The 23,317-nt window shown below is 45.2% G+C and overlaps 1 protein-coding gene across 7 annotated transcripts in view; it reads left to right on the top strand.

The window, feature by feature from the left end:
* Positions 1-393: 393 nt before the first annotated feature.
* pebp4 (phosphatidylethanolamine binding protein 4) overlaps positions 394-23,317 on the top strand; it is a 417,145-nt gene continuing 394,221 nt past the window's right edge. For 3 of the 7 annotated variants that reach the window (XM_080217125.1, XM_080217120.1, XM_080217126.1), the window contains exons 1-2: positions 394-520; positions 16,402-16,533. In XM_080217125.1, the coding sequence (XP_080073251.1) occupies positions 516-520; positions 16,402-16,533 (137 nt within the window). In that variant the 5' untranslated portion in view covers positions 394-515. Of the gene's footprint in view, positions 521-2,682; positions 2,852-14,445; positions 14,501-16,401; positions 16,534-23,317 lie in introns of all 7 variants that reach the window. The other 4 variants (XM_080217123.1, XM_080217124.1, XM_080217122.1 and 1 more) reach the window with 4 other exon arrangements.

Genomic DNA, 23,317 nt, shown 5'->3' with positions numbered 1-23,317 from the left:
TAAGAGCTGAATGGCCTCTGTCTGCCCTGTGGCCGGGGGTGTTGAAGCGATGAGATGTTCGGTTGGAGAGTGGGTGCAGACTGGATGGGCTGAATGGTCTCTGTCTGTCCTCAGGGGGCCGTGGGGCTGGTGGGATGCTCTGACGGAGAGTGGGTGCAGACTATAAGGGTTGAATGGCCTGTGTCCCTCCTGGTGGAAAACGTTGGGGCGCGAGAAGCTGAGGTGTCTCCTCCTGGCTCCTGCGGCCGGCGGCAGCCAGGGCGGGGGCTCGGGGAACAGGATGATGGGCGTGGACTTGGGCCAATCGGCAAGGTCAGGGCCGGGCGCTGGGGCCAGTGGAGGAGCGGGGACGGGGAAAGGGGCGGGGCGCCGGGGAAGGAGGCGGGGCTGGGCTGTCTGTTGGGGCTGAGTGAGGGCGCGAGCGCTGGCTGTTGAAGTCGAATTTTTAAAAATATAAAACGGCGGTAAAAATGTCCGCTGCTTCTCGGCCTTGACCGGATAGTGGGGGCAAAATCATGAGGTAAAGTGGCCTTCTGTTGGTGGGTGGGTGTCGGGAACGGCGAAGAAAGTGCGATTTTCCCCTCTGATTCTGTTCGCTCCGTTTCGTGTCAGTTGTTGTTGTAATCCCCTTGGCTGTCAATTGCGCCTCAGTTTTGAAAACAAGGTTCAAAACCCAAACCAGGAGGTCAATTCTTTCATTTAAACCGTCCGCACCCCCGCCCCGCCGAGTTCATAGCTTGAGGGCATGTTATGTCGAGGTTGGTGGGGCGCGGCGGGGGTGGGGGGGGTTTATTTCTGAATTTATTTGTGTTTATTTAATTGCGCCTCAGTTTTGAAAACAAGGTTCAAAACCCAAACCAGGAGGTCAGTTCCTTCATTAAACTCCCCCTCCCGAGTTCACAGCTTGAGGGCATGTTATGTCGAAGGTGGGTAGGGGGGGTTTTATTTTTGGATTTATTTGTGTTTATTTAATGAATTTTTCATTCTCAGTTTTGTTTAAAATAAACATGCCATCAGGGTCAGTGTCTTTCCCTTTTACTGAGTGTCCCTGCAAAAGTGGACAGTCGGTGGAATTATAATAGCGTTATGGTGCGGAATGAGGCTCTTCGGCTCATCATGTCCGTGCCAGCCGTTGGGCACCGATCTATTCTGGCCCCATTTTTCCCGCACCCTGGCCTCCTGTGTTGCCGCGTCTCGACTGCTCGTCTGAATGTGTTCTTCACCTGTTGGTCAGCGGTCAATGTGAGGGAGCTGCTCCAGCCAGAGAGAGCGAGAAGTCTCAACACCAGCTTAGAGTCTAACAGGTTTATTTGGTAGCCAAAGCCACCAGCTTTCAGCGTGCTGGCTGCTCCTTCCTCAGGTGAGTTGGAGTTCTGTTCACAAACAGGGCATATAAAGATACAAACTCAATTTACAAAATCATGGTTGGAATGCGAGTCTTTCCGGGCAGTCAAGTCTCAAAGATGCAGACAATGTGAGTGGGTTAAGCGCAGGTTAAAGAGATATGTATTGTCTCCAGACAGGACAGTTAGTGAGATTTTGCAAGCCCAGGCAAGTTGTAGGGGCTACAGATAGTGTGACATGAACCCAAGATCCCGGTTGAGGCCATCGGCATATGTGGAATTTGGCTGTCAGTCTCTGCTCAGTGAGTCTGCGCTGTCGTGTGTTGTGAAGGCCACCTTGGAGAACACTTATCCGAAGATCAGAGGCCGAATGCCCGTGACCGCTGTCGTGTTCCCCAACAGGAAGAGAACATTCCTGCCTGGTGATTGTCGAGCGGTGTTCATTCATCTGTTGTTGTAGTGTCTACATGGTCTCCCCAGTGTACTATGCCCTGGGACATCCGTTCCCGCAGTGTATCAAGTAGACAGCATTGGCTGAGTTGCAAGAGTATGTACTGTGTACCTGGTGGATGGTGTTCTCACGTGAGATGCTGGCATCTGTGTTGATGATCCGGCCTATCTTGCAAAGGTTGCTATGGCAGGGTTGTGTGATGTTGTGGTCACTGTTCTTCAAGACTTGATTACCTGTAAAGACTCACATTCCAATCATTATATTGTAAATTTAGTTTGTGACTTTATAGACCTGTTTTGTGAACACAACCCCCACTCACCTGATGAAGGAGTAGCGAGCGCTCCGAAAGCTAGTGGCTTTTGCTACCAAATAAGCCTGTTGGATTTTAACCTGGTGTTGTGAGACTTCTTGCACTGTTTATCCAAGTCCAGCACCAGCATCTCCACATGATGCCAGCCAGATAGAGTCAAGAAAGGTCAGAGTTATTTTGGGGTAAGTTATTCCAAGAGAGACAGCCAGCTCTGTGACCTGAGCCTCCCCATCCCTTCCTCTCCACCAGGAGCCAAATACTCCACAAGCTCAAAAATAAAGAAGTCTTAGAACACCAGGTTAAAATCCAACATTATTTGGAATCACAAGCTTTTGGAGTGCTGCTCCTTCATCAGGTGAGTGGAGAGGTCAGTTTCACAAACACGGTATATACGTAGGCAAAGACACAATTACAAGGTAAAGGTTGGAATGTGAGTCTTTTCAGGTAATCAAGTCTTTACAGCTACCTCTTTAACCTGTGATTATCTTTCTCTCCACTCACACTGTCTGTACCTGGAAAGACTTGTTCTTGAATCGGTTGTTACATGTTTTCAGACTTTTGTATCTTTTACCCGACAGAAGAAGGTGGAAGGGAGAATGTCCGGGGTGTGTGAATGTTGGCCAGAACATCTGGGGTGGACTTTCCCAGGTCCTTTTTTGAATTAGCAAGGCAAAACAAGACCGCAAATGGTATCAGGTCTGGCGGCATCCGTGGGCTCAGAAAACAGGGTTAGCATTTCGAGTCTGTGTGAGTGACTCTCATGTTTCTATTTCAGATTTCTACAACCCCCACAGTTCTGCTTTTCACTTTGAAATAGTGCCTATGAACCTGAGAGATTAAGCATGACCTCAATTTAAGATTTCACCTGGAGGAAACCAGTTAGCATAGAAATGTGCAGTATAAGTTGATTGCCACAATAAATTACCCCTTAGTGTCACGGGGATTAGGAGAGTAAATATGTGAGGCTATGGGGACTGGATCTGGGTGGGATTATTGTCGGTGCAGGCTCTATGGGCCAAATGGCACTCTGAGCTTTGGAATTCTGTGCCTAAACATCTCCATTCTTTCTGCCCCTTTCTTTCCCTTGATGACATAACTTTAAAACCAGGCTGGGATTTTCTGCCTGTTCCCACTGGTGCCAAGTTCTCTGTGCTTGCCTACAGCATGAACAAGCAGAAAATTCCAGCCCTGATCTCTGAATATCTGTCTATTGCAGTTTAGTGGTAAAACCTAAAACTCGTCGCAAGCAGCTTAGGGCATTAAAAGTGCCATACAAATTGTGAATGTTATTGTTGTTATTCCTCATTGTCATTTTAACTACTGTGTACAGTTCTGGTCACCCCATTACAGAAAGGGTATAATTAAACGAGAAAGAGTGCAGAACAGATTTACTAGGATTCGACCGGGACTTGGATGATTTGAGTTTTAAGGAGAGGCTGGATAGACTGGGACTTTTTTCTTTGGGGTCTCGGAGGCTGAGGGGTGATCTGATGAGGTCTACAAAATATTGAGGGGCATAGATCAGCTAGACAGTCAATATATTTTTCCAAAGATAGAAGAGTCTAAAATTTTAGGTTTAAGATGAGAGGGAAGAGATACAAAAGTGTCCAGAGGGGCAATTTTTTCACTGAGGGTGTGAGTGTCTGGAATGAGCTGCCAGAGGTAGTAGGAGAGGCGGGTACAATTTTGTCTTTTTTTAAAGGGTTTAGAGAGTTACATGGGTAAGATGGGTATAGAGGGATATGGGCCAAATGTGGTCAATTGGGATTAGCTGAGAGGCTTTAAAAAAAAAGGGTGCCATGGACAAAGGGCCTGTTTCCATGCTCGAAACCTCTATGATTCTATGAGTCCATATGAATCAGGTTTGGCCAATATATCATAGTTCGTCACTCATTTTTGATGTTCAAAGCACTTCGCTGCCATTTCCTAAATGTTGACAACTCATGTCATCATGTAAAACAACTCAACAATCATTGCATTTACTGCATGAGGTACCAGCTGCCAGAGTGACACTTAAAGTTCCTGAAAAAAAAGTGTTTTTTTTGTTCATTTGTGGGACATGGGCGTCGCTGACTGGTCAGCATTTATTGCCTATTCCCAATTGCAGTTAGAGGGCAGTTGAGAGTGGACCACATCGCTGTGGCTCTGGAGTCACAGGTAGACCAGTCTGGGTAATGACAACAGATTTCCTTTCCTAAAGGACGTTAGTGAACCAGATGGGTTTTTCCGACAGTCGACAATGGTTTCATGGCCATCAGGAGATTCTTCATTCCAGATATATTTATTGAATTCAAATTCTACCATCTACCGTGGCGGGATTCCCAGAATATTAGCTGAGTTTCTGGATTCATAGGCTAGCGATAATGCCATGAGGCCGTTGCCCCCCAATTTATATGGTTGCATCTTGAACGAAGGCGTTAGACTCTCACTGCTGACAGTACTTTTATTTTAATCAAAAAGCCCAATTCAGATCAAGTTCAATCATGGTCCCCAGTTGAGGGACAAACAAGATCCAAGCTGACAGGATGAAACATTGCACTGTCTCCTGGGCTTGATCTGACGCTTCATCTGAGCCGAAAGGTTGAAATTAACGTAACATTAATGCAATTCGCTGTCCTGATCCTTTACCCGATCTCAGCTTGGGCAACCCATGATTGGCATGTCAGCACACCCCAAGTGCAGTTGGGCTAGTCTCTTTGGCTGGTCATGGTTTCACCCCTGGATTCCCACTGCTTACATGTATCAGGAACCTGGAGCCCTCCAGTTTAAAGCTGTCCAAAAAATTTCACATGTCCCTGTTTCTGGCAAATTCTTCCTTCCAAAGCGCATGTGGGGATAAAAAAACACAGCATTTAGTTCGTTGTTCTGAAGATTGATATTTCTCCAGCTGCAGAGACTGACAAATCGAGAAGAGGATAACAGTTCTTGCATTTTCGTGATCACTGTACTGAGCAGACTGTACACCTGAAGTCAGCATCCTTCTGAATGGTCAAACATGACAGCCAAAGATTAATTCAGAATTTAGTACATTTTGTTGCTCACAAACTCAAACATGTCTCATGTTGCAATGTTTGTAATTGTGTGTCCTCTGAATCAATCAGCACAACCTCAAAATCGTTAGAAAAGGAATCAGTGTTCGTATCCATTTACATTTCGGCTGTTTCTTTGGGGTCAGGGCCATCACTTCTGAGATAAAAACAGCAAGTGCTGGATAAACAGCAGCTCTGGCAGCATCTTTGGAGAGAGAATCACAGTTAAAGTTTTGAGTCCATGATGAACAGAATTTGCCATCTCTTCTGTGTTCACTTTTTCTCTTCACTCACTTTTAACCTCTTTTCTTCACCCCGCTCCCCGGCTGCTGTTGTCATGCTTCTTTCATTTTTTTTCCCACTTGCAGGTGTGCTGCCCCCCTGAACACAACCATTTAACAGTTCTTGACCTTCCTACTTTTTCCTGCCTTACCAAGCCTGTCATCCCCTTAGATAAACTTATTGTTTCTTGCTGTACCACTTTTAACATCCTTCGAAGTGTCATTGAGATACTTGTCATTGCCTCCTAATGAACAGCAGCCCCAACTGCCCTGTCCTACACTTAGGGTGGAATTTTTCAGTTTTCCACAGTCTCGATTTCAGTGAGAAAACGAGAGAATTCTGCTGTCGTTGTCAGCGAGAAAAATCGCCACAAATTCAGCCACTTGGAAAAACATTTTCACGAGTTTCACACTGTACTTGTGGAGGCCTGCCTCTGATTTGCTGCCTGGAATTGGTACAGTTTAAATGACTCCCCAGCATTTGTTCCAAGTTCAAACTGGGACAGTGGGGTTGGGTGGTGGTGCTGGAGATAGCAGCCAGGAAGGCTCAGAGGGAGCTCTCACCAAGATGCGAGATAGGGTGGAGCAGAGGTGTGACAATCTTAACCCTCAAACGGGCAGATGGCCTGCCAGCGAGGTGACCAAACCTCGTGTGATAGTGAGCACCGGCTCGCTGTACAAGAGGATGGTGACCCAATGCAGGAAGAAGATGAATCATCTTTGTGCAGCCAGATGTCCACTTGAACCCCTTTAACGCACCCATCATAATTATGCAGTGATCTCATTCCCAGCCACTTTACTGGCTGGTGTGAGGTGCAGGCTGAAGACCCTCACTGCATTTAAGGAAAGAATCCTTAAGTTGGCTGGGAAGGAGCAGGGATGCACCTGTGCTGGGGGAAAGGTGAGGGCAAGAGACAGTGAGAACTGTCAATATGTCCAGTCATGGTGCCATTCTCATGGAAGTTAGAACATAGAACATTACAGCGCAGAACAGGCCCTTCGGCCCACGATATTGCGCCGACCAGTTACAAAACAATGACCCACTAACCTAAACCAATCCCTTCTCGTCCATAAACCTATCCACGGAAGTTCATCTTGTTATGGTCCTGTCATGCACTGAAGCCATCTTGCTTCCCTTGTAAGTTAATCGATTGAGCAGCATGGACCATTCTCTCGAAACCACAGACCGGAGCAGGGAGAAACCTTGGACCCATGCATCGAAGATAGGTCTCTTTTACTCCGCAGGTGCGTCAGTCCACCTTGTTGTCTCACGAAGGGCGTGCACACGGTGGGTTGCGCGTGGGCTGCTCTTGAAAGTTCGAGAGTAGCCTAGTACTTTGCGTTGTTTGTGTATGCTTAAAACTGGACCAGCAGATGGGCACCACGACAGCTCAGTGACTATCACTGTTTGCTGTGCAGATCCATGGATTTGGGCCAGTGGCTGTGGGAGTTTGTGCATTCTCCGTGTGGTTGCGTGGGTTTCCTCTGGGTGCTCCAGTTTCCTCCCACACCCCAGAGTTGTGCTTTTTGGCTGATTGGTGGAACAAATTGTCCCTAAATTATTTTCCCTTTAATCTGGTTTCCAATGGGGGTACCATAAGCATGGACATGGGTCAAGGGTGGAGGAGGAAAAACACATTGTTAAGATGGCGGCGCGGGCTCGTTGGGCTGAAGGGCCTGTTTCCCGTGCTGTGTTTTTCTTTGTTTGTTCACAGCTGTCACTGTACCCTCCACCAGCATAGATACTCACACCTTGGGCTTCTTGGTCTGTCACTAGTGAGCACCTCACAACTGATCCACAGCTGTTGGAGCAGGGACTACCTCGCGATCTGGCACTCAGAGGGATGCTGGAGCCCAGGACTCTACTGAGCCCCGGTCAGATGATGTGCACCTGGGTTCGGTCGTCCCACAACTGCCAGAGTACAAAGGCAAAGTTGGGAATATCAGGAAGGGAAGTCAGCATCCTTCCTCGGATGAGAGCATCCATGCTGCCCAAAAGCAGGCCCGGACCTTTAGGGTCCCAGCCTCCCAGGGAATGCTCGCCAAGGCAACAGGGCAATGGTAGTCAGTAAGCTGTCTCATCTTCAACTGTGGATCCTGAGAAGACATCTAGATGTAGAGATTGATCACCCAAGTTTTCACAATTTATTGTATTAAAATTCACGTTTTGCACCTCAAAAAGAAAAGCCTCCCTGCTCTCATTTCCTTGAAGCATGCACTGCCAACCCCAGCGTTTAGGCTGGAAATGCAAAGCCAGTGCATCCTATACCCTTTGAGAAGATGGCAGCTAAATGGTCCCCCCTCACCCCTCCCACTGTAACAACACAGTCATACTGATGGAATCGTGGTCAGGGGCACTGTTCACTGCTCCTGTCAGGCAGGAGTCACACAGTCAGGGAGGATTTGAGGAGCATTAGTCTGTCTTCTCTGCAAGTCACCATCATTCTACACAATCTGGTCAGTGGGCTTCGACAGCCTGCCCAAAGAGCAATCACTCAGAAGACATCCTGCTGGTGTTACACAAAGGAGGATATCTCAGATCACAAAGGGTGACATTTTAGCCCACCAAGTCCTAGTCCGCGTCCTCCCCAAAGTGAGAAGCAATCATGCTTGTCAATATCAGCCTTCGTCTCAATTCAACATGCTCTTTCTCCTCTTGAGTTCACTGGCATCTTAGCCTCTCATTATTGTGTATTTATTAGTGTCATGAGTAGGCTTACATTAACACTGCAGTGAAGTTACTGTGAAAATTACTGTCTTCATTTAAATTCCTCAGTCCATCGACAGGGCCAACTTCCTGGCTTTGTTGTTCACATCATCTTGCGACTTCCATTGTGTCAATCACAGATAAGGCCATCTGTAATCACAGCCTTGTCTTGACCTTCATCCAGACCCCCTTTCCTTGCCTCAACCGACTTCCTTCTGTGAATCCCAAAAAAAACTCCTTCCAAATTTACGTCCAGCTGGACTTCAGAATTCCAATGGGATAGCTTTTGGCCCTCCACGCACCATAAAATTGATGCAGCCACTGATCTACTGTATTACATTGTCGTGCACATCCTTGATGGCCTGGGATGGAAACCATTGCTGTCTCTCATCCAGACCAGTCCCCCATTATGGTCCTCATTACTGTTTCCTGAAGCCTGGAGGATGCAGACTTGAAGTATATGGGGATAATTTCCATTCCAATGTGTGCTACTGTTAATCCTTTTCTGCAATGTTAGTTATCAGAGGATTCAGATTAAAGATACAATCATTGAATCCCGACAGTGCAAGAGACCATTCGGACGATTGAGCCTGCACCGACATCAATCCCACCCAATACCTATCCCTGTAACACCACATATTTACTCTGCCAATTCTCCTGAAACTAGTGGCCGCATTAAATTGCCCTATCTGCCTAACCCGCACGTCTTTGGAGTGTGGGAGGAAACTGGAGCACCTGGCAAAAACCCACGCAGTCATGGGAAATTGTGCAAACTGCATGCAGACAGGCACCCAATGCTGGAATTGAACCCGAGTTCCTGACGCTGTGAGGTGTCAGTGCCAACCACTGTTTCACCGTGTCGATCAGTTATAATTCGCAAAATAAGCAGAAATAGATGAAACATCTTACACAGTGAATAGTCATGATTTGGAATGCACTGTCCGAAAGGGCAGTGAGAATAATTTTCAACAACTTTTTGAAACGAATTGGATATTTTTGTGAGAAGGAAAAATTCACAAGGCGACTGTGCAAGACTGGGAACTTAGAATTTATTTGGTAACTCTTCTGACGGCACAGGATGAATGGGCTGTAAGGTTGTATAATTCTTTGTAAAACATTTCTGAATGGATGAATTAATAGAAACCAAGTGGTCTTTCTAATCTGTAATTATTTTGAAATAGCTCCCATATTTTTCACTGTATGTTTCAAAGGTAGACAACCAAGTACATAAACATTTCAAAATGAACAGGAATGCCAGTGCTTATCATAATGATGTCTCCTGCTTGGATTTAAATTTCATTTGCAACAGGATAGGAGAAAGAACAGTATTATACTGCTGTCAGTTAGAGGGGTCTGGAGGCCTTATAAACTCCAAGAGTGGATATTGGGCAATTAAGATCGTTATTCAAACTGTGTTGAAGTTTGATTATAACTTGCACATGCATACAATTCCCAAGTTTACTGTTAATTTATTGAATCTATATTGTCAGCATAACCTTCTTTAATCTGGTTACTGGAAGTAGCTGTCATGGTCCTGAAACAAATTGATATGGGAAACAAAGATTGTGAGTGATAATTTGAGAGAAACATTTGAGAGGTATGATATGCAGCTCCAGGCAACATACAAATAAAACAACTGAGTATAATTTGAGGGGAAACGGAAATGAAGGACTGGAATGAGTTGTTGCCAGGAGGAATGAAATTAGCTTCACCTAACATCAGGAAGGGAATGAATTTGAGGAACACTGCAGTGTTATTCCATGCAAGATGTAATATTACCCTGCAGTTGAAGTGAAGTAAGTTTCAATGTTGTCAAATTGCATGTGCAATATTACTTTGACAAAGGATATGATTTGATGAAATGTATGAATTGTCACTGCTCATGATGATGCCTGTCAACTTAGATGTGGGAAATTTTTTTAAAAAATGAATGAAGCACCCAAATTGATTGAGATAACATTGATTTTTAATTATTTCTGATTTTCCAACACTTCTCTAAAGGGAGAAGAGATGTTACCCTAACTTAATTTGGTTCTCATTTAATTTGTCTGCATGGAGCAGGAGTTAGAAATAAGACAGCAGTATCCTTTTGACCTCATGACATCCCATGGTGCTTCACAACCAATGAAGTACTTTTTTGATGGATCATGTTTGGGAAAGCAACCATGGTTGAGGATTTTTCTTTGCGCAACTGGCAGTTCCAGAAATTGATTGTGAAGCCATGACCATCCCACTACTTGACATTAAACCACACACTTGGTTTGAACAAAGGTGAATGCTTCAACTTAGTCCTATTTGGAGAGCACAGTTGTTGATACAAGTTGGAGCAACTTGAAAAGGCAAACCACTGCAGATACTGCAACTATAAACAGAACATGTCTGAAACCCTGAACAGGTCAGGCAGCATCTCTGGAAAGACAAACAGGTGACATTTCACATTCGTGACATTTTGCCAGAACGGGCAACGTTACACTTGTAACATCAGCTCAGTGGATTTTCAGCTCAGTGGGTTTTTAGTCGCTGGAGAGGCTGGGAAAAGTTGGGGGTGTGGGAGAAGAATCAAATAACGTCTCTGATTTGGTGAAGACCAGACAGATTAAATGAACAAAGGGATGCTAAGGGATGGAGTCGGAAATGAATAAACGAGATGGGTCAAGTATACAACAATAAAATCAACATCTGCTGTCTGAAAAAATAGGAACAGTCCAAAATTTTTAAAGGAAGCTTGTTCAATTTGGGTTGCATTGCGGCCTTCAAGGCCTCTGGATCTCTGGGGGAGCAAGGACGAAGAGGAGAAGGGGGTGCAAGAATGGGGGAGAGGGGGTGTGAGGATAGGAACTTGGCAGAAAAGATGTGAAGATGGAGCAGGGGGAATGGAAGTATTGGGGAGAAGGGTGTAAGGATGGGGAGGAGGGTGTGAAGAGAAAGGGAGGTGGATACAAGGATGGGGCAGGGCGTGTATGAGGATGGCTCAAGCTATGTATGGGAATCAGAGAGAGAGAGAGACAGTGGATGGGAGAGGGACAGCGTGGGTAGAAGAGGGGGCGTGAGGGTGGAGAGGGGAAGCATGGGCTGGGAAGTGGTACCTCACAAGAGGTTATTGCAGAAGGTCAGGGGACATGGAGTGGGGGGTAGGGTGTTAGCGTGGATAGAGGATTGGTTGTCAAATAGGAGGCAGAGAGTGGGGGTTAATGGCTGCTATTCGGATTGGCAGTTGGTGACTAGTGGAGTGCCCCAGGGGTCGGTGCTGGGGCCTCAGCTATTTACCATTTATATAGATGATCTGGAGGAGGGAACCGAGTGTATGGTGTCGAAATTTGCTGATGACACCAAGATTGGTGGAACGGCAAATGGCGCGGAGGGTGTGGAGAGTCTGCAGAAGGATCTAGATAGGCTGGGCGAATGGGCCAGGAAATGGCAAATGGAATTTAATGTTGGCAAGTGTGAGGTGGTCCACTTTGGTAGGAATAATGGTAGGAAGGACTATTACTTATGGGGCGAAAAACTGCAGCAGGCGACGGTGCAGAGGGATCTCGGGGCCCTTGTGCATGAGTCGCAAAAACCCAGCCTGCAGGTGCAGCAGGTGGTCAGGAAGGCGAATGGGATGCTGGCCTTCATCGCGAGGGGGATTGAATATAAAAGTAGGGAGGTCTTGCTGCGGCTGTGTAGGGCACTGGTGAGGCCACAGCTGGAGTACTGTGTGCAGTTTTGGTCGCCGTACTTATGCAAGGATATTTTGGCCTTGGAGGGAGTGCAGAGGAGGTTTACTAGGCTGATGCCGGAGTTGAGGGGGTTGAGCTATGAGGAGAGGCTGAATAAACGAGGCTTGTACTCGTTAGAGTTCAGAAGAATGAGGGGAGATCTCATTGAGACGTATAAGATGATGAATGGGATGGATAGGATAGAGGTGGAGAGACTCTTCCCACTCAGAAAGGACAGTAGGCTAGGGGGCACAGCCTCAAGATAAAGGGGGGGCGGTTTAGAACGGAGTGGAGGAGGAACTTCTTCACTCAAAGGGTGGTGAATCTCTGGAATTCTCTGCCCGTTGAGGTGGTGGAGGCTGCCTCGCTAAATATTTTCAAGAAGCGGGTTGATGGGCTTTTGATAAGCGAGGGGATTAAGGGTTATGGGGAGAGGGCGGGAATGTGGAACTGAGCCACGACAGATCAGCCATGATCTTATTGAATGGCGGGGCAGGCTTGAAGGGCTAGATGGCCTACTCCTGCTCCTATTTCATATGTTCTTACGTAAGTGTGGGTTGAGGGATCAGAGAGCTCATAAGAGGAAGGGAGAGATAACAGTCCTTGCGCCATCAGATGGCAAATGATAAGGTAACTACAAGGTAAATGGTAGGACACTGAAGAGTGCAGTAGAACAGAGAGATTTGGGAATACAGATACAGAATTCCCGAAAAGTGGTGTCACAGGTAGATAGCTTACAAAGAGTGCTTTTGGAACATTGGCCTTTATAAATCCCAAGTATTGAGTATAAGACATTGGTGAGGCTGAATTTAGAGTATTGTGTACAGTTTTGGTCACCTAATTATAGGAAGGATATTAACAACATTGAAAGAGTGCAGAGAAGGTTTACAAGGATGTTGCTGGGACTTGAGAAACTGAGTGACAGAGAAAGGTTGAATAGGTTAGGACATTATTCTCTGGAGCGAAGAAGAATGAGGGGAGATTTGATAGAGGTGTATAAAATTATGATGGGTATAGAGAAAGTGAATGCAAGCAGACTTTTTCCACTGAGGCGAGGGGAGAAAAAAAACGAGAGGACATGGGTTAAGGGTGAAGATGGAAAAGTTTAAAGGGAATATTAGGGAGGGCTTCTTCATACAGAGTGGTGGGAGTGTGGAATGAGCTGCCAGATGAAGTGGTGAAAGTGAGCTCACTTTTAACATTTAAGAAAAACTTGGAGAGAGACATTAATTGGGAGGGATGTGGTCCAGGTGCAGGTCAGTGGGATGAGGCAGAAAAATGGTTCGGCACAGCCAGAAAGGGCCAAAAGGCCTGTTATTCTGCTGTAATGTTGTATGGTTCTATGCTTTGATCCAGTTTCACAGTGAGTGAGCACCCTGAGACTGCAAGTGAGCCTGACACTCCCTCTTGATCACTCTCACTCTCTCGATCACTCTCACACGCACCTGATCACTCATATTCACACACACACACACACACACACTCTCTCTCTCTCTCTCTCTCTCTCTCTCTCTCTCTCTCGCTCACTCTTTCACTCTGTCTCTCTCACTCACTCACACTCTCTATCTCACACACACACACACACACACACACACACACGTTACTCACACAACACTCACCCGATCACACATGCACTCACATTCTCTTACACACACGCACTCCCGATCACTCACACCCAAGCACTCATATACACACACACATAAACAAACACACTCTCTCTCTCTCACACACGCGCACACTCACCCAATTTCTTGCAAGCACATGCGCACACACACACACTTTCTCAGACTCACGCCCGATCACAGACGCACTCAGGCATGCGTGCACACATGCTCTCACCGGATCACACTCTAGTACTCACCTTTGTTTACGAATCATTGAATGTCTTTCTGCTCAGCGCATTGTTCCTTTTCATACCTTAGATTTTTTTTGAATTTGTTTAATCTTGTGCCAGGCGTTTTCTTTCTAAAATTTGGTCAACGGACCTTTGATAAAGATTTTGAAATGTGTCCCGTGGTATGTGAAGAGATCCATTGGTGGTCATTTTCCAAAATTCTTTGGACTGTGGAATGGTTTCTACAGATTGGAAAGTCGCTAACGTGAGCCTGCTTTTCCAAAACGGAGGTAGAGAGAAAACAGGTAACTGTACTGTAGTGACCCTGACATTGATAAGCAGGGAAGTTGCTAGAGTCCATTATGAAGGTTTTCATAGCACAGCATTGGGAAAGCAGTAGTATTATCAGAAAAGCCAGCATGGATTTATGAGAGGGAAATCATGCTTAACAAATCTACTGAAATTCATTGAAAATGTAGCAAGTAGGGTTGACCAGGAAGAACCAGTGTATCTGCTTTATTTAGACTTTCAAAGGGCTTTCGACAAGGTCTTACGTAACAGATTACTATATAAAGTTAAAGTGCGTGGGATTATGGGTAGTGTCTTGAGATGGATAGAAAGTTGGTTAGCAGAAAGCAAGTGAAGAGTTGGCATAAATAGGTCTTTTTCTGATTGGCAAGCAGTGACTCGTGGGATATCGCAGGGATTCTGTCCTAGGATCCCAACTGTTAACATTATATGTTAATAATTTGGATGAGGGGACTAAATGTATTATCTCCAAATTTGCAGATGGTACAAAGTGAGGAGGATGCAGAGATGCTTCAGTGTGATACGGACAGACTGAGTGAGTGGGCATTTGCATGGCAGCAACAGCTGTATAATGGGGATAAATGTGAGGTTATCAGAGGGTGGTGGGTGCGTGGAATCGGCTGCAGGCAGTGGTGGTGGAGGCGGGTTCGATAGGGTCTTATGAGAGACTTTTGGGTAAGTACACTTAGTAAGATAGAGGGTTATAGGTAAGCCTAGTAGGTAGGGATATGTTTGGCGCCACTTGTGGGCCAAAGAGCCTGTTCGTGCTGTAGTTTTTCTGTGTTCTATCTACTTAGATAGCCGAAATAGGAGGCAGATTATTATTTGAATAAGTGTAAATTGAGGGAGGTGCATATTCAGTGAGACCTTGGAGTCCTCGTGCATTAGTTGTTGGAAGTAAACTTGCAGGTAGAGCAGGCAGTCAAGAAAGCAAATGGTATCTTGGCCTTCACAGCGAAAGGATTTGAGTATAGGGATAGAGATGTTTTGCTGCAGTTGTAGAGGGATTGGTGAGGCCACATATGGAGTGTTGTATACAATTTGGGTGTCCTTATTGGAGGAAAGATGCCCTTGTGTAGAGGGAGTGCAGCAGAAGTTTACCTGACCATCTTGAGATGGCAGGCCTGTCGTATGAGGAGAGACTAAATTGGTTAGGATTATATTCTTTGGAGTTTCAAAGAGTGAGAGGGACCTCATAGAAACTGATAAAATTTTAACAGGATTGCACAGGGTAGATTCAGAAAGAATGTTCCCAGTGGTGGGGAGTCCAGCACTAGAGGTCATAGTTTGAGGATAAGGGGATAAAACTTTTATGGTTGAGGTGAGGAGAAATTTCTTCACAAACCACAGAAAGCAATTGAGGCCAAAATGTTGTGATTTTAAGAAGCAATTAGATATGGTCCTTGGGGCTGAAGAATATGGGAGAAGGTGGGATCAGGCTCGTGAGTTGGAAGATCATTATGAATGGCGGAGTAGGCTCAAAGGGCCATGTAGCCCACTCTTGCTTTATGTTTCTATGTAAGGACAAACCTGTTGAAAAGTGTTGATCATGTGATTGAAATTGAAACTGAGCAAATCTTTATTCACCTGCCTGCCTGCCTTGAGTTACAACAGTTCAGATCCTTGCCCATTGGACATTGTACAATGAATGGCCACATGATGGGTCAGTGTAATTGTTAGAATTTTGAAATGTCAGAATTTGAATAACAGAATCCCTTAAGAAGGAGAAGAAGGAGGTCATTACGCCCATCAGTACTGCACTGACAACAATCCGACCCAGGCCCTATTCTCGTAACCCCATGTATTTACCCTGCCAATCCCTCTGACACTAAGGAACAATTTTGCATGGCAATCAACCTCATTCATACATCTTTGGACTGTGGTTGGAAACTGATGCACCCTGAGGAAACACATGCAGACACAGGGACAACATGTAAACTCCACACAGTCACCTGAGGCCGGAATTGAACCTGATTCTGAGCGTTGTGATGCAGCAGTGCTAACCACTATGCCAACTGCAAATATAGTCAGTTTATGAATCAGTGAGTTGGCTAGAAAATGATGCTTGGTCAGACTGTCCCAAAAGCGGTCTCAAGTAAGAAAGTCAGTTGTTCAAAGCAAAAACAGGACAAGAAAAAGCAGAAATATTTTTGGGACTGTTAAGAGGAAAATAAGGATTCTTTTGTTATGTAGTGTGCTGTTGAAAACAACACTTGTTCCTATTTAAGTGCGTAATGTGACATCCGTAGTTGGCTTGCAAATGTCTAATTATTTAATTCTCATGGTTATGAAGTCCATTGAAACTAAGGGTCAAATTTCAGATTCTAATATGAACATGGAATAGTCCTTACTTGGAATGAAAGATCTTTAAAACTACATAAACAACATGACGTTTCACAAGATCTAACAGAGTGAATGTACTGTTTTATTTTTCAGCATGAAGTGGCCCTTGATCCTTGTTCTTCTGATTGGACTGGACACTGTTTCACATCAGAAAGTAGATGCTTTGATGAATGATGAAGAGTCTATGTGTGTTATTGAAAAAATTAGTAACAACAGTATTTGCAGGCAAGTGAGAGTGAAACTAAGATGGAGGGAGCAATCTTCTATCACTGTTTGATGCAAGCATAAATCCCATTGTGGCCAGAAGCTCTTGTGAGAGAGGCAGACCGAAATTTGCGCAGGGGAGTTCTCAGTTTGTGATTTTCCACCCCCTGCCCCACCCCCCCCAAAACCCCTTCTCCCCCATCCCCCAACCCCTATCATCAGGTTCACACCCAGCAAAGGGCAAGAATACGATTGCCATTTATTTAACGCCACATTTTCAGGGAACATCATATGTTCCCACCTGTTAGCATGATGTCACACAACACTAACGGGAGTCACTTGTCTTGAAAATGGTGACCATGCTGGAGGCTCATAGCCCAGTGTACCTCCCTGGATATTCAAGGTCAGCCACTTTGACACTGCAAGGTTGACAGTGCCAAGAGGATTGGGCCAGAAGGGAATAGGGTCCACAGGCAACCCCACAGCAGTGGTTTGCTTCATGTTGGGAGGGGGGGGACTGTGGGGAAGGGGCCATATTGGATGAGTTCCAATGCCCCAATCCTGGAGTTTGCTGTGGGGTTGGTGTAGGCTGGGAGGTGATGACGATGCTCCAGTATGCAAAGTCAATGTCCTGAAGATCTGATGCCACCAATTGATGGGGATTGCGGGGTCATTGAACGTGAATTTGAGAGAGGCACCCAAAAGGTCACCCCTGACCTCTGTAGCCTGGCTTGCAGGTGTCTTTTGGCCTTGCCCCTCAGTGATGGCGCAAAACATAGAATCCTGCTTTAACATGGCGAAGTGTGGGAAGATCTTGATGGAAAACCTGCCTCTTTCTCCACAGAGAAACAGCCCAGTGTTTAGTCAGAACCTGACACTTGGAAAATTCCGCCCGGAGCAATCCTGAGGTTTTATGATGTAATTGGCTGCTGAAATGGGCTCACACCCATCATCTGGACATCTGTGAATCGCAATGCAGAGAACAGCAATTGATTGAAGGCAGTGCTCACACAGCTTATAATCATGTTATACTGGTGACTTTTGGATTGAGACACACATTTTTAATATCGATGTGCTGAAGAGCCCGTGAAATATTATTACATTGCAGTACAGGCTCTTCAGAATTAACCCAGCGGTTTCATTTTGATGTTGGTTCCTTCTAATCAGATTTTCATTTGGTCATGCTTTATTTTAAACTTTAATTTGATATTTCTGAATGAGCAATATCAGTGGCAGTCACAAAATCAATCATGTGCGGGATCAGTGCCAGACTTCACTCATTGTCAAATCTGGTCAGTCGTATGGTTCAAGAACTTAGTGGATGATGACTAATGAATGTTACATGTCAGAATGTCTTGGTGACTCAGAGGTGATGATAATTGCATGAAGATAGAGAATGGGTTGAAGCAATGACAAATCTAAGTATAAGCCACTTAGAAGTGAACATCCCCCTCAATTCTGACAAGTGACTTTTCTCTCTTTCTCTGATTTGACCAAAGCCAAAGATGTGTACATAAACGAGGTATGATTTATTCTTAAACTGACCATAATTAGTTAATTAGGTCTATCTGAGTGATTCCCATGCCAACAACTTTGTATTTGCTCGACCATCCCATGACACAATATGGAAACATAGAAGCTAGGAGCAGGAGGAGGTCATTTGGCCCTTGGAGCCCGCTCTGCCGTTCATTAAGATCACGGCTGATCATCGAACTCAATAGCCTAACTTTTGATCCTGTTTGCCCCAAGTGCTGTATGCAGCCACCTCTTGATTGCATTCAATGTAGAAACATAGAAGGTAAGTATAGAAACGTTGAAGATATGATACTGGCGTAGTCAGCAACTGTCAGAATGCCAACCACCACTCAGCAGAAACTGGCATGCCCATTCTCCAGTCAAGAAATGAAACAGTGATACAGAAAGTTAAAAAAGCCAATTGCTGGTGCCACATTTAGTACTTAATCAAAACAGAAAGAGTGGTGAAAAAAGAAGCAATTGATGATAGATGAGCTTCAAAAAGTTTGAAGTTTATTCATTCGTGCCACAAATCGGCTTACATTAACACTGCAGTGAAGTTGCTGTGAAAATCCTTGAGTCGCCACACTCCGGCCCCTGTTCGGGTATACTGAGGGAGAATTTAGCATGGGCAATGCAGCCTAACCAGCACATCTTTTGGACAGTTGGATCTACAGGAGAGTGTAGTCAAGGAGTGAGAGAAGACACTTGGTGTGGGATGCAGTGAGTTCTGATTGAATAGAATGATGGGTCTTAAACACAGTCAGTGGTGCAACGATATCACTGAATTACAACACCCACAAAATCAGTACCTTTTCCAACAATAATAATTGCTCTGGATAAAGCATATTCCTAAAAATTGTGCATTGGGTCTAGAATTTGTTTTCATTTTCAGTTAGTTGTGGGAGAGTGAACAATGATGTGGAGATGATTGGTTAAGATTTTGGCTGTCGCATCACATTTCCCATTACAGTACTTGTTCCAATGTATTGTGAAATTGTAGAAGTCTTGAAAAAGGCTTGTTTGTTTGCATGTCAGACAGTAAACTACCTTTATAAGAGCTGAGTAATTGGAGCATGAACGATCAACAAACCCACTGCGCATACTTTTGGGAAGATGATGCGTTCAGAGTGGCTAAAAGTACTGGGTGATTAGAAGATTGGAAAAAATTTAATCAACAAAGGATGACTAAGAAGGTGATAATGAAAGCAAAGATAGACTATGAAGCTAAACTAGCACTAAGTATAAAAAAGGACAGTAAAAGTTTTTACAAATATATGAAGAAGAGAAGGCTGGCTAGAGTGAATGTTGGACCCTTAGAGGATGAGAGGGAGGATTTAGCGGTGGGAGATGAGCAAATGGCTGAGGCTTAAAATAAGTTTTTTGCCTTGGTCTTCATGGAAGAGGATGCGAATAGTTTGCTGGATCTTAAAGATAGAAGGATGGTAGGAGTTGAGGGCCTGAATACGATTACTGTCCCGAGAGAGGTAGTGCTTGATAGACTAATGGGCCTGAAGGTGGACAAGTCCCCAGGACCAGATAGAATGCATCCCAGGTTTCTGAAAGAAATGGCAGAGGTGATAGCGGATTCCTTAGTAATTATTTACCAAAATTCGCTGGATTCCGGGGAAGTGCCGGAAGATTGGAAAACGGCTAATGTTATGCTGCTGTTTAAAAAAGATGGCAGACAAAAGGCAGGGAATTATAGGCCGGTTAGTTTAACGTCTGTAATTGGAAAAATGCTCGAAACCGTCATCAAAGAAGAAATAGTGAGGCACCTAGAAAAGAATGGTTTGATCGAGCAGACACAGCATGGATTCGTTAAGGGGAGGTCGTGTTTGACGAATTTATGGGATATCAATGAGGATGTGACTAGTGCGGTAGAAAGAGGGGAACCGGTGGATGTGGTGTTTTTAGATTTCCAAAAGGCATTTGATAAGGTGCTTCATAAAAGGTTGCGACAGAAGATTAGGGTGCACACAGTTGGGGGTATGGTGTTAGCGTGGATAAGAGGATTGGCTGTCTCATTGGAAGCAGAGAGTTGGTATCAGTGGGTGCTATTCTGGTTGGCGGTTTGTGACTGGTGGAGTGCCGCAGGGATCAGTGCTGGGGCCTCAACTATTTACCATTGACAAAGATGATCTGGAGGAGGGGGCTGAGTGTAGGGTGACGAAATTTGCTGATGACACGAAGATGAGTGGTAAAGCAAATTGCGTGGAGGGTGTGGAAAGTCTGCAGAGGGATCTGGATAGGCTAAGCGAGTGGGCGAGGACCTGGCAGATGGAGTACAATGTTAGCAAGTGTGACGTTATTCACTTCGGCAGAAATAATAGTAGGAGGGATTATTATTTAAAAGGCGAAAAGCTGCAGCATGCTACAGTGCAGAGGGACCTGGGGGTCCTTGTGCACAAGTCGCAAAAACCCGGTTTGCAGGTGCAGCAGGTGATCAAGAAGGCAAATGGAATGTTGGCCTTTCTCGCGAGGGGGACAGAATATAAAAGTAGGGAGGTCTTGCTTCATCTGTACAGGGTACTGGTGAGGCCACAGCTGGAGTACTGTGCGCAGTTCTGGTCGCCGCACTTGCGCAAGGATATATTGGCCTTGGAGGGAGTGCAGAGGAGATTCACTCGGCTGATACCGGAGATGAGAGGGTTGGACTAGGAAGAGAGACAAAATAGACTGGGTCTGTACTCGTTGGAGTTTGGAAGGATGAGGGGGGATCTTATAGAGACGTATAAGATAATGAAGGGGATGGATAGGGTAGAGGTAGAGAGATTCTTCCCGCTGAGAAAGAATAGCAGGACTAGAGGGCACAGCCTCAAGATAAGGGGGGGGACAGTTTAGATGGGAGTTGAGGAGGAACTTCTTCACTCAAAGGGTGGTGAATCTCTGGAATTCTCTGCCCATTGAAGTGGTGGAGGCTACCTCGCTAAATATATTTAAGTCACGGGAAGAGAGGTTTTTGACAGACAAGGGAATTGAGGGTTATGGGGAGAGGGCGGGAAAGTGGAACTGATCCACTTCAGATCAGCCATGATCTTATTGAATGGCCGTGGCAGGCTGGAAGGGCTAGATAGCCTACTCCTGCTCCTATTTCTTACGTTCTTATGAACCAAAAGAAATAAAAATACAACTCCAAAATAGACATGATGTAAGTGTGGGAGCGGCTGCATTTTTGTGAGCTGTTGCACTATTCGTCTTTTAGTCTATTGTTATCCTGATGTACAATGCATTATTATTTGAACCTGATGTGTATAATCTATGCTATGTGTCTGGAAGATTCTGGCTAAATTTTGGCAAAGGGGAGCTGAGTTAAGTCAAGGGAATCCTCATTTTGCTCAGGCAGCCGGAGATATCCAGGTAGGGGCCCAGTTTAAAAGGGGCGGTTTTGCTGGTGAGTGGGCCTATCCTTCAGCAGTGCTGCAGGCATCAGGTTGATGCCTGCCATTGTAAGTGAAGTTGTGGACATGATCTTGACTCCTTGACAGGTTATTGGTGCTCACATTGATGAACTGTGAGATATTCTAAAGAAAATTGATGAAGGGGAGAAGAGAATCCTAGCAGGCGAGAGGACAGTTTCCTCCATAGGGGCTCACCCTCAGTCCCTGGCAATCCTGCTGCATCCTGCAGATAGTGGAGAAGGAATCACCATGTGCCCAGTCTTCCAAGAGGAGCTGGGGATCAATTCCCCAGCTGAATTTGAGAACGAGTTGCCACTCTTTGACAATCTCGATTTGAAGTTCGATGAAGCATCTTGTGTCTGGTCATTGGGGCCTGGGGTTGGTCGAAGACTTCAACCAGTGATTATACATAGCCTTGACCTCATTGTTTGGGTCTTGGCCACCTGCGAAGCCCTAAGTTTCTCCTTATTGGGACTTTGGGACAACAACATGGTGGAGGGGCCGAAGCCTAGGTGAAAGTCTCGATGGGTCCTGAATGATGCTTAACGATTCAATCATTTCTTTGGTCTTATCAAGCTCCATTGGATATATTATCTTGCAGTTCATCATTAATCCTGATTTTGTGATATTGTCTTTGATGTGAGCACCAATAATCTGTCAGGGATCCAAGGCTATGTTCACAACTTCACTACAATGGTAGGCATCAACCTGATGCCTGTGGCACTGCTGAAGCATAGACCTGCTCACCAGCAAAACTGCCACTATAAACTGGGCCCCGACTTGGGAATCTCTGGCTGCCTGAGCAAAATGAGGATTCTCTTGACTGAACTCAGCTCCCCTTTGCCAAAATTTAGCCAGGATCTTCCAGGAAAATAGCACAGATTATACACATTAGGTTCAAATAATAATGACAAGGCTATGATATTTGAGCGTGGAGGCATTGTGGCCTGTTGTATTCCAAAAATCAGGATTGTCCATTTTTACTCTGATGATAATCGTCCATCAGCATGCTCCAGTGGTGGAATGACGGAGGCCTTCGTTGAATGCACTTGGTTTTGATGTGTGGTATCGGAGAGTGTGGTCTGGCCTCCCTGCTTCTGGTCCTGTGTTAAATTCTAATTCTTTGGTTTCAGTGTTTGCAGTATGGTGATATTTCTTTGTTTGAGTATAGTTTGTCAGTCTCCTTTCCATTGGGAGCATGGGTATTTGACATGAGGATTGTGCAGGATTTACCTGTTTTTTTTTGATGTGCTTTAATCCTTGCATTTACACTGAGCAAGTATATTTTTTGGTACCCTTCAATTGATTTATAAATAAGACGAGTCAGAACACATTCGGGTAGCGGTTAGGTGGCTTGGTATAGAGGTGGTGGATATGGCCTTTTAAGTCCTCATTGTGGTGAAGAAAACCTCTGTTGGAACTGATGTTGCATTTTCCTTTTCTATTTTTGTTATTTTGAGATCAAGGAATCCTTGCTTGTCTGCAGTGAAGTCCAGACAGATCATGGATCTGGGAAAAGATTGGCTTTTTTTCCCCCTATCGTTGGTGCCTCTGGTGTTGTTGAAGTCAGGAAAAATATGTACTCGTGCACGCCTGGCCATTGTGAGCTGATGCTTGGATATCTAGCCTTTCTTGGGTTGGTCTTCTGTATTGGCCGCGTGGGTAATGATAGTGGTTATGTAATTACTTGGCTCATGGAATCATTTTATAATTCGGGTTTCTTTGATGAGGAGAAATGGGTGGAATCTCGTTGATGGTGGGGCCGAAGTGGTGTTTCTGGGGTGCCTAGAGATAGGTGTCATTTGCTTTGTTCATTATATGACAGTGATATGAGTACCCTTGGCCTGTTGGCCCTTCATCAAGTTTAGCTTGATTAAGTAGGTTAGAGG

Source organism: Carcharhinus amblyrhynchos, chromosome 34 (assembly GCF_965287045.1).
Source record: "Carcharhinus amblyrhynchos chromosome 34, sCarAmb.v2.hapA, whole genome shotgun sequence".
In the NCBI taxonomy this organism is placed as follows: domain Eukaryota; kingdom Metazoa; phylum Chordata; class Chondrichthyes; order Carcharhiniformes; family Carcharhinidae; genus Carcharhinus; species Carcharhinus amblyrhynchos.
This window is presented reverse-complemented; position numbering and strand designations above follow the sequence as displayed.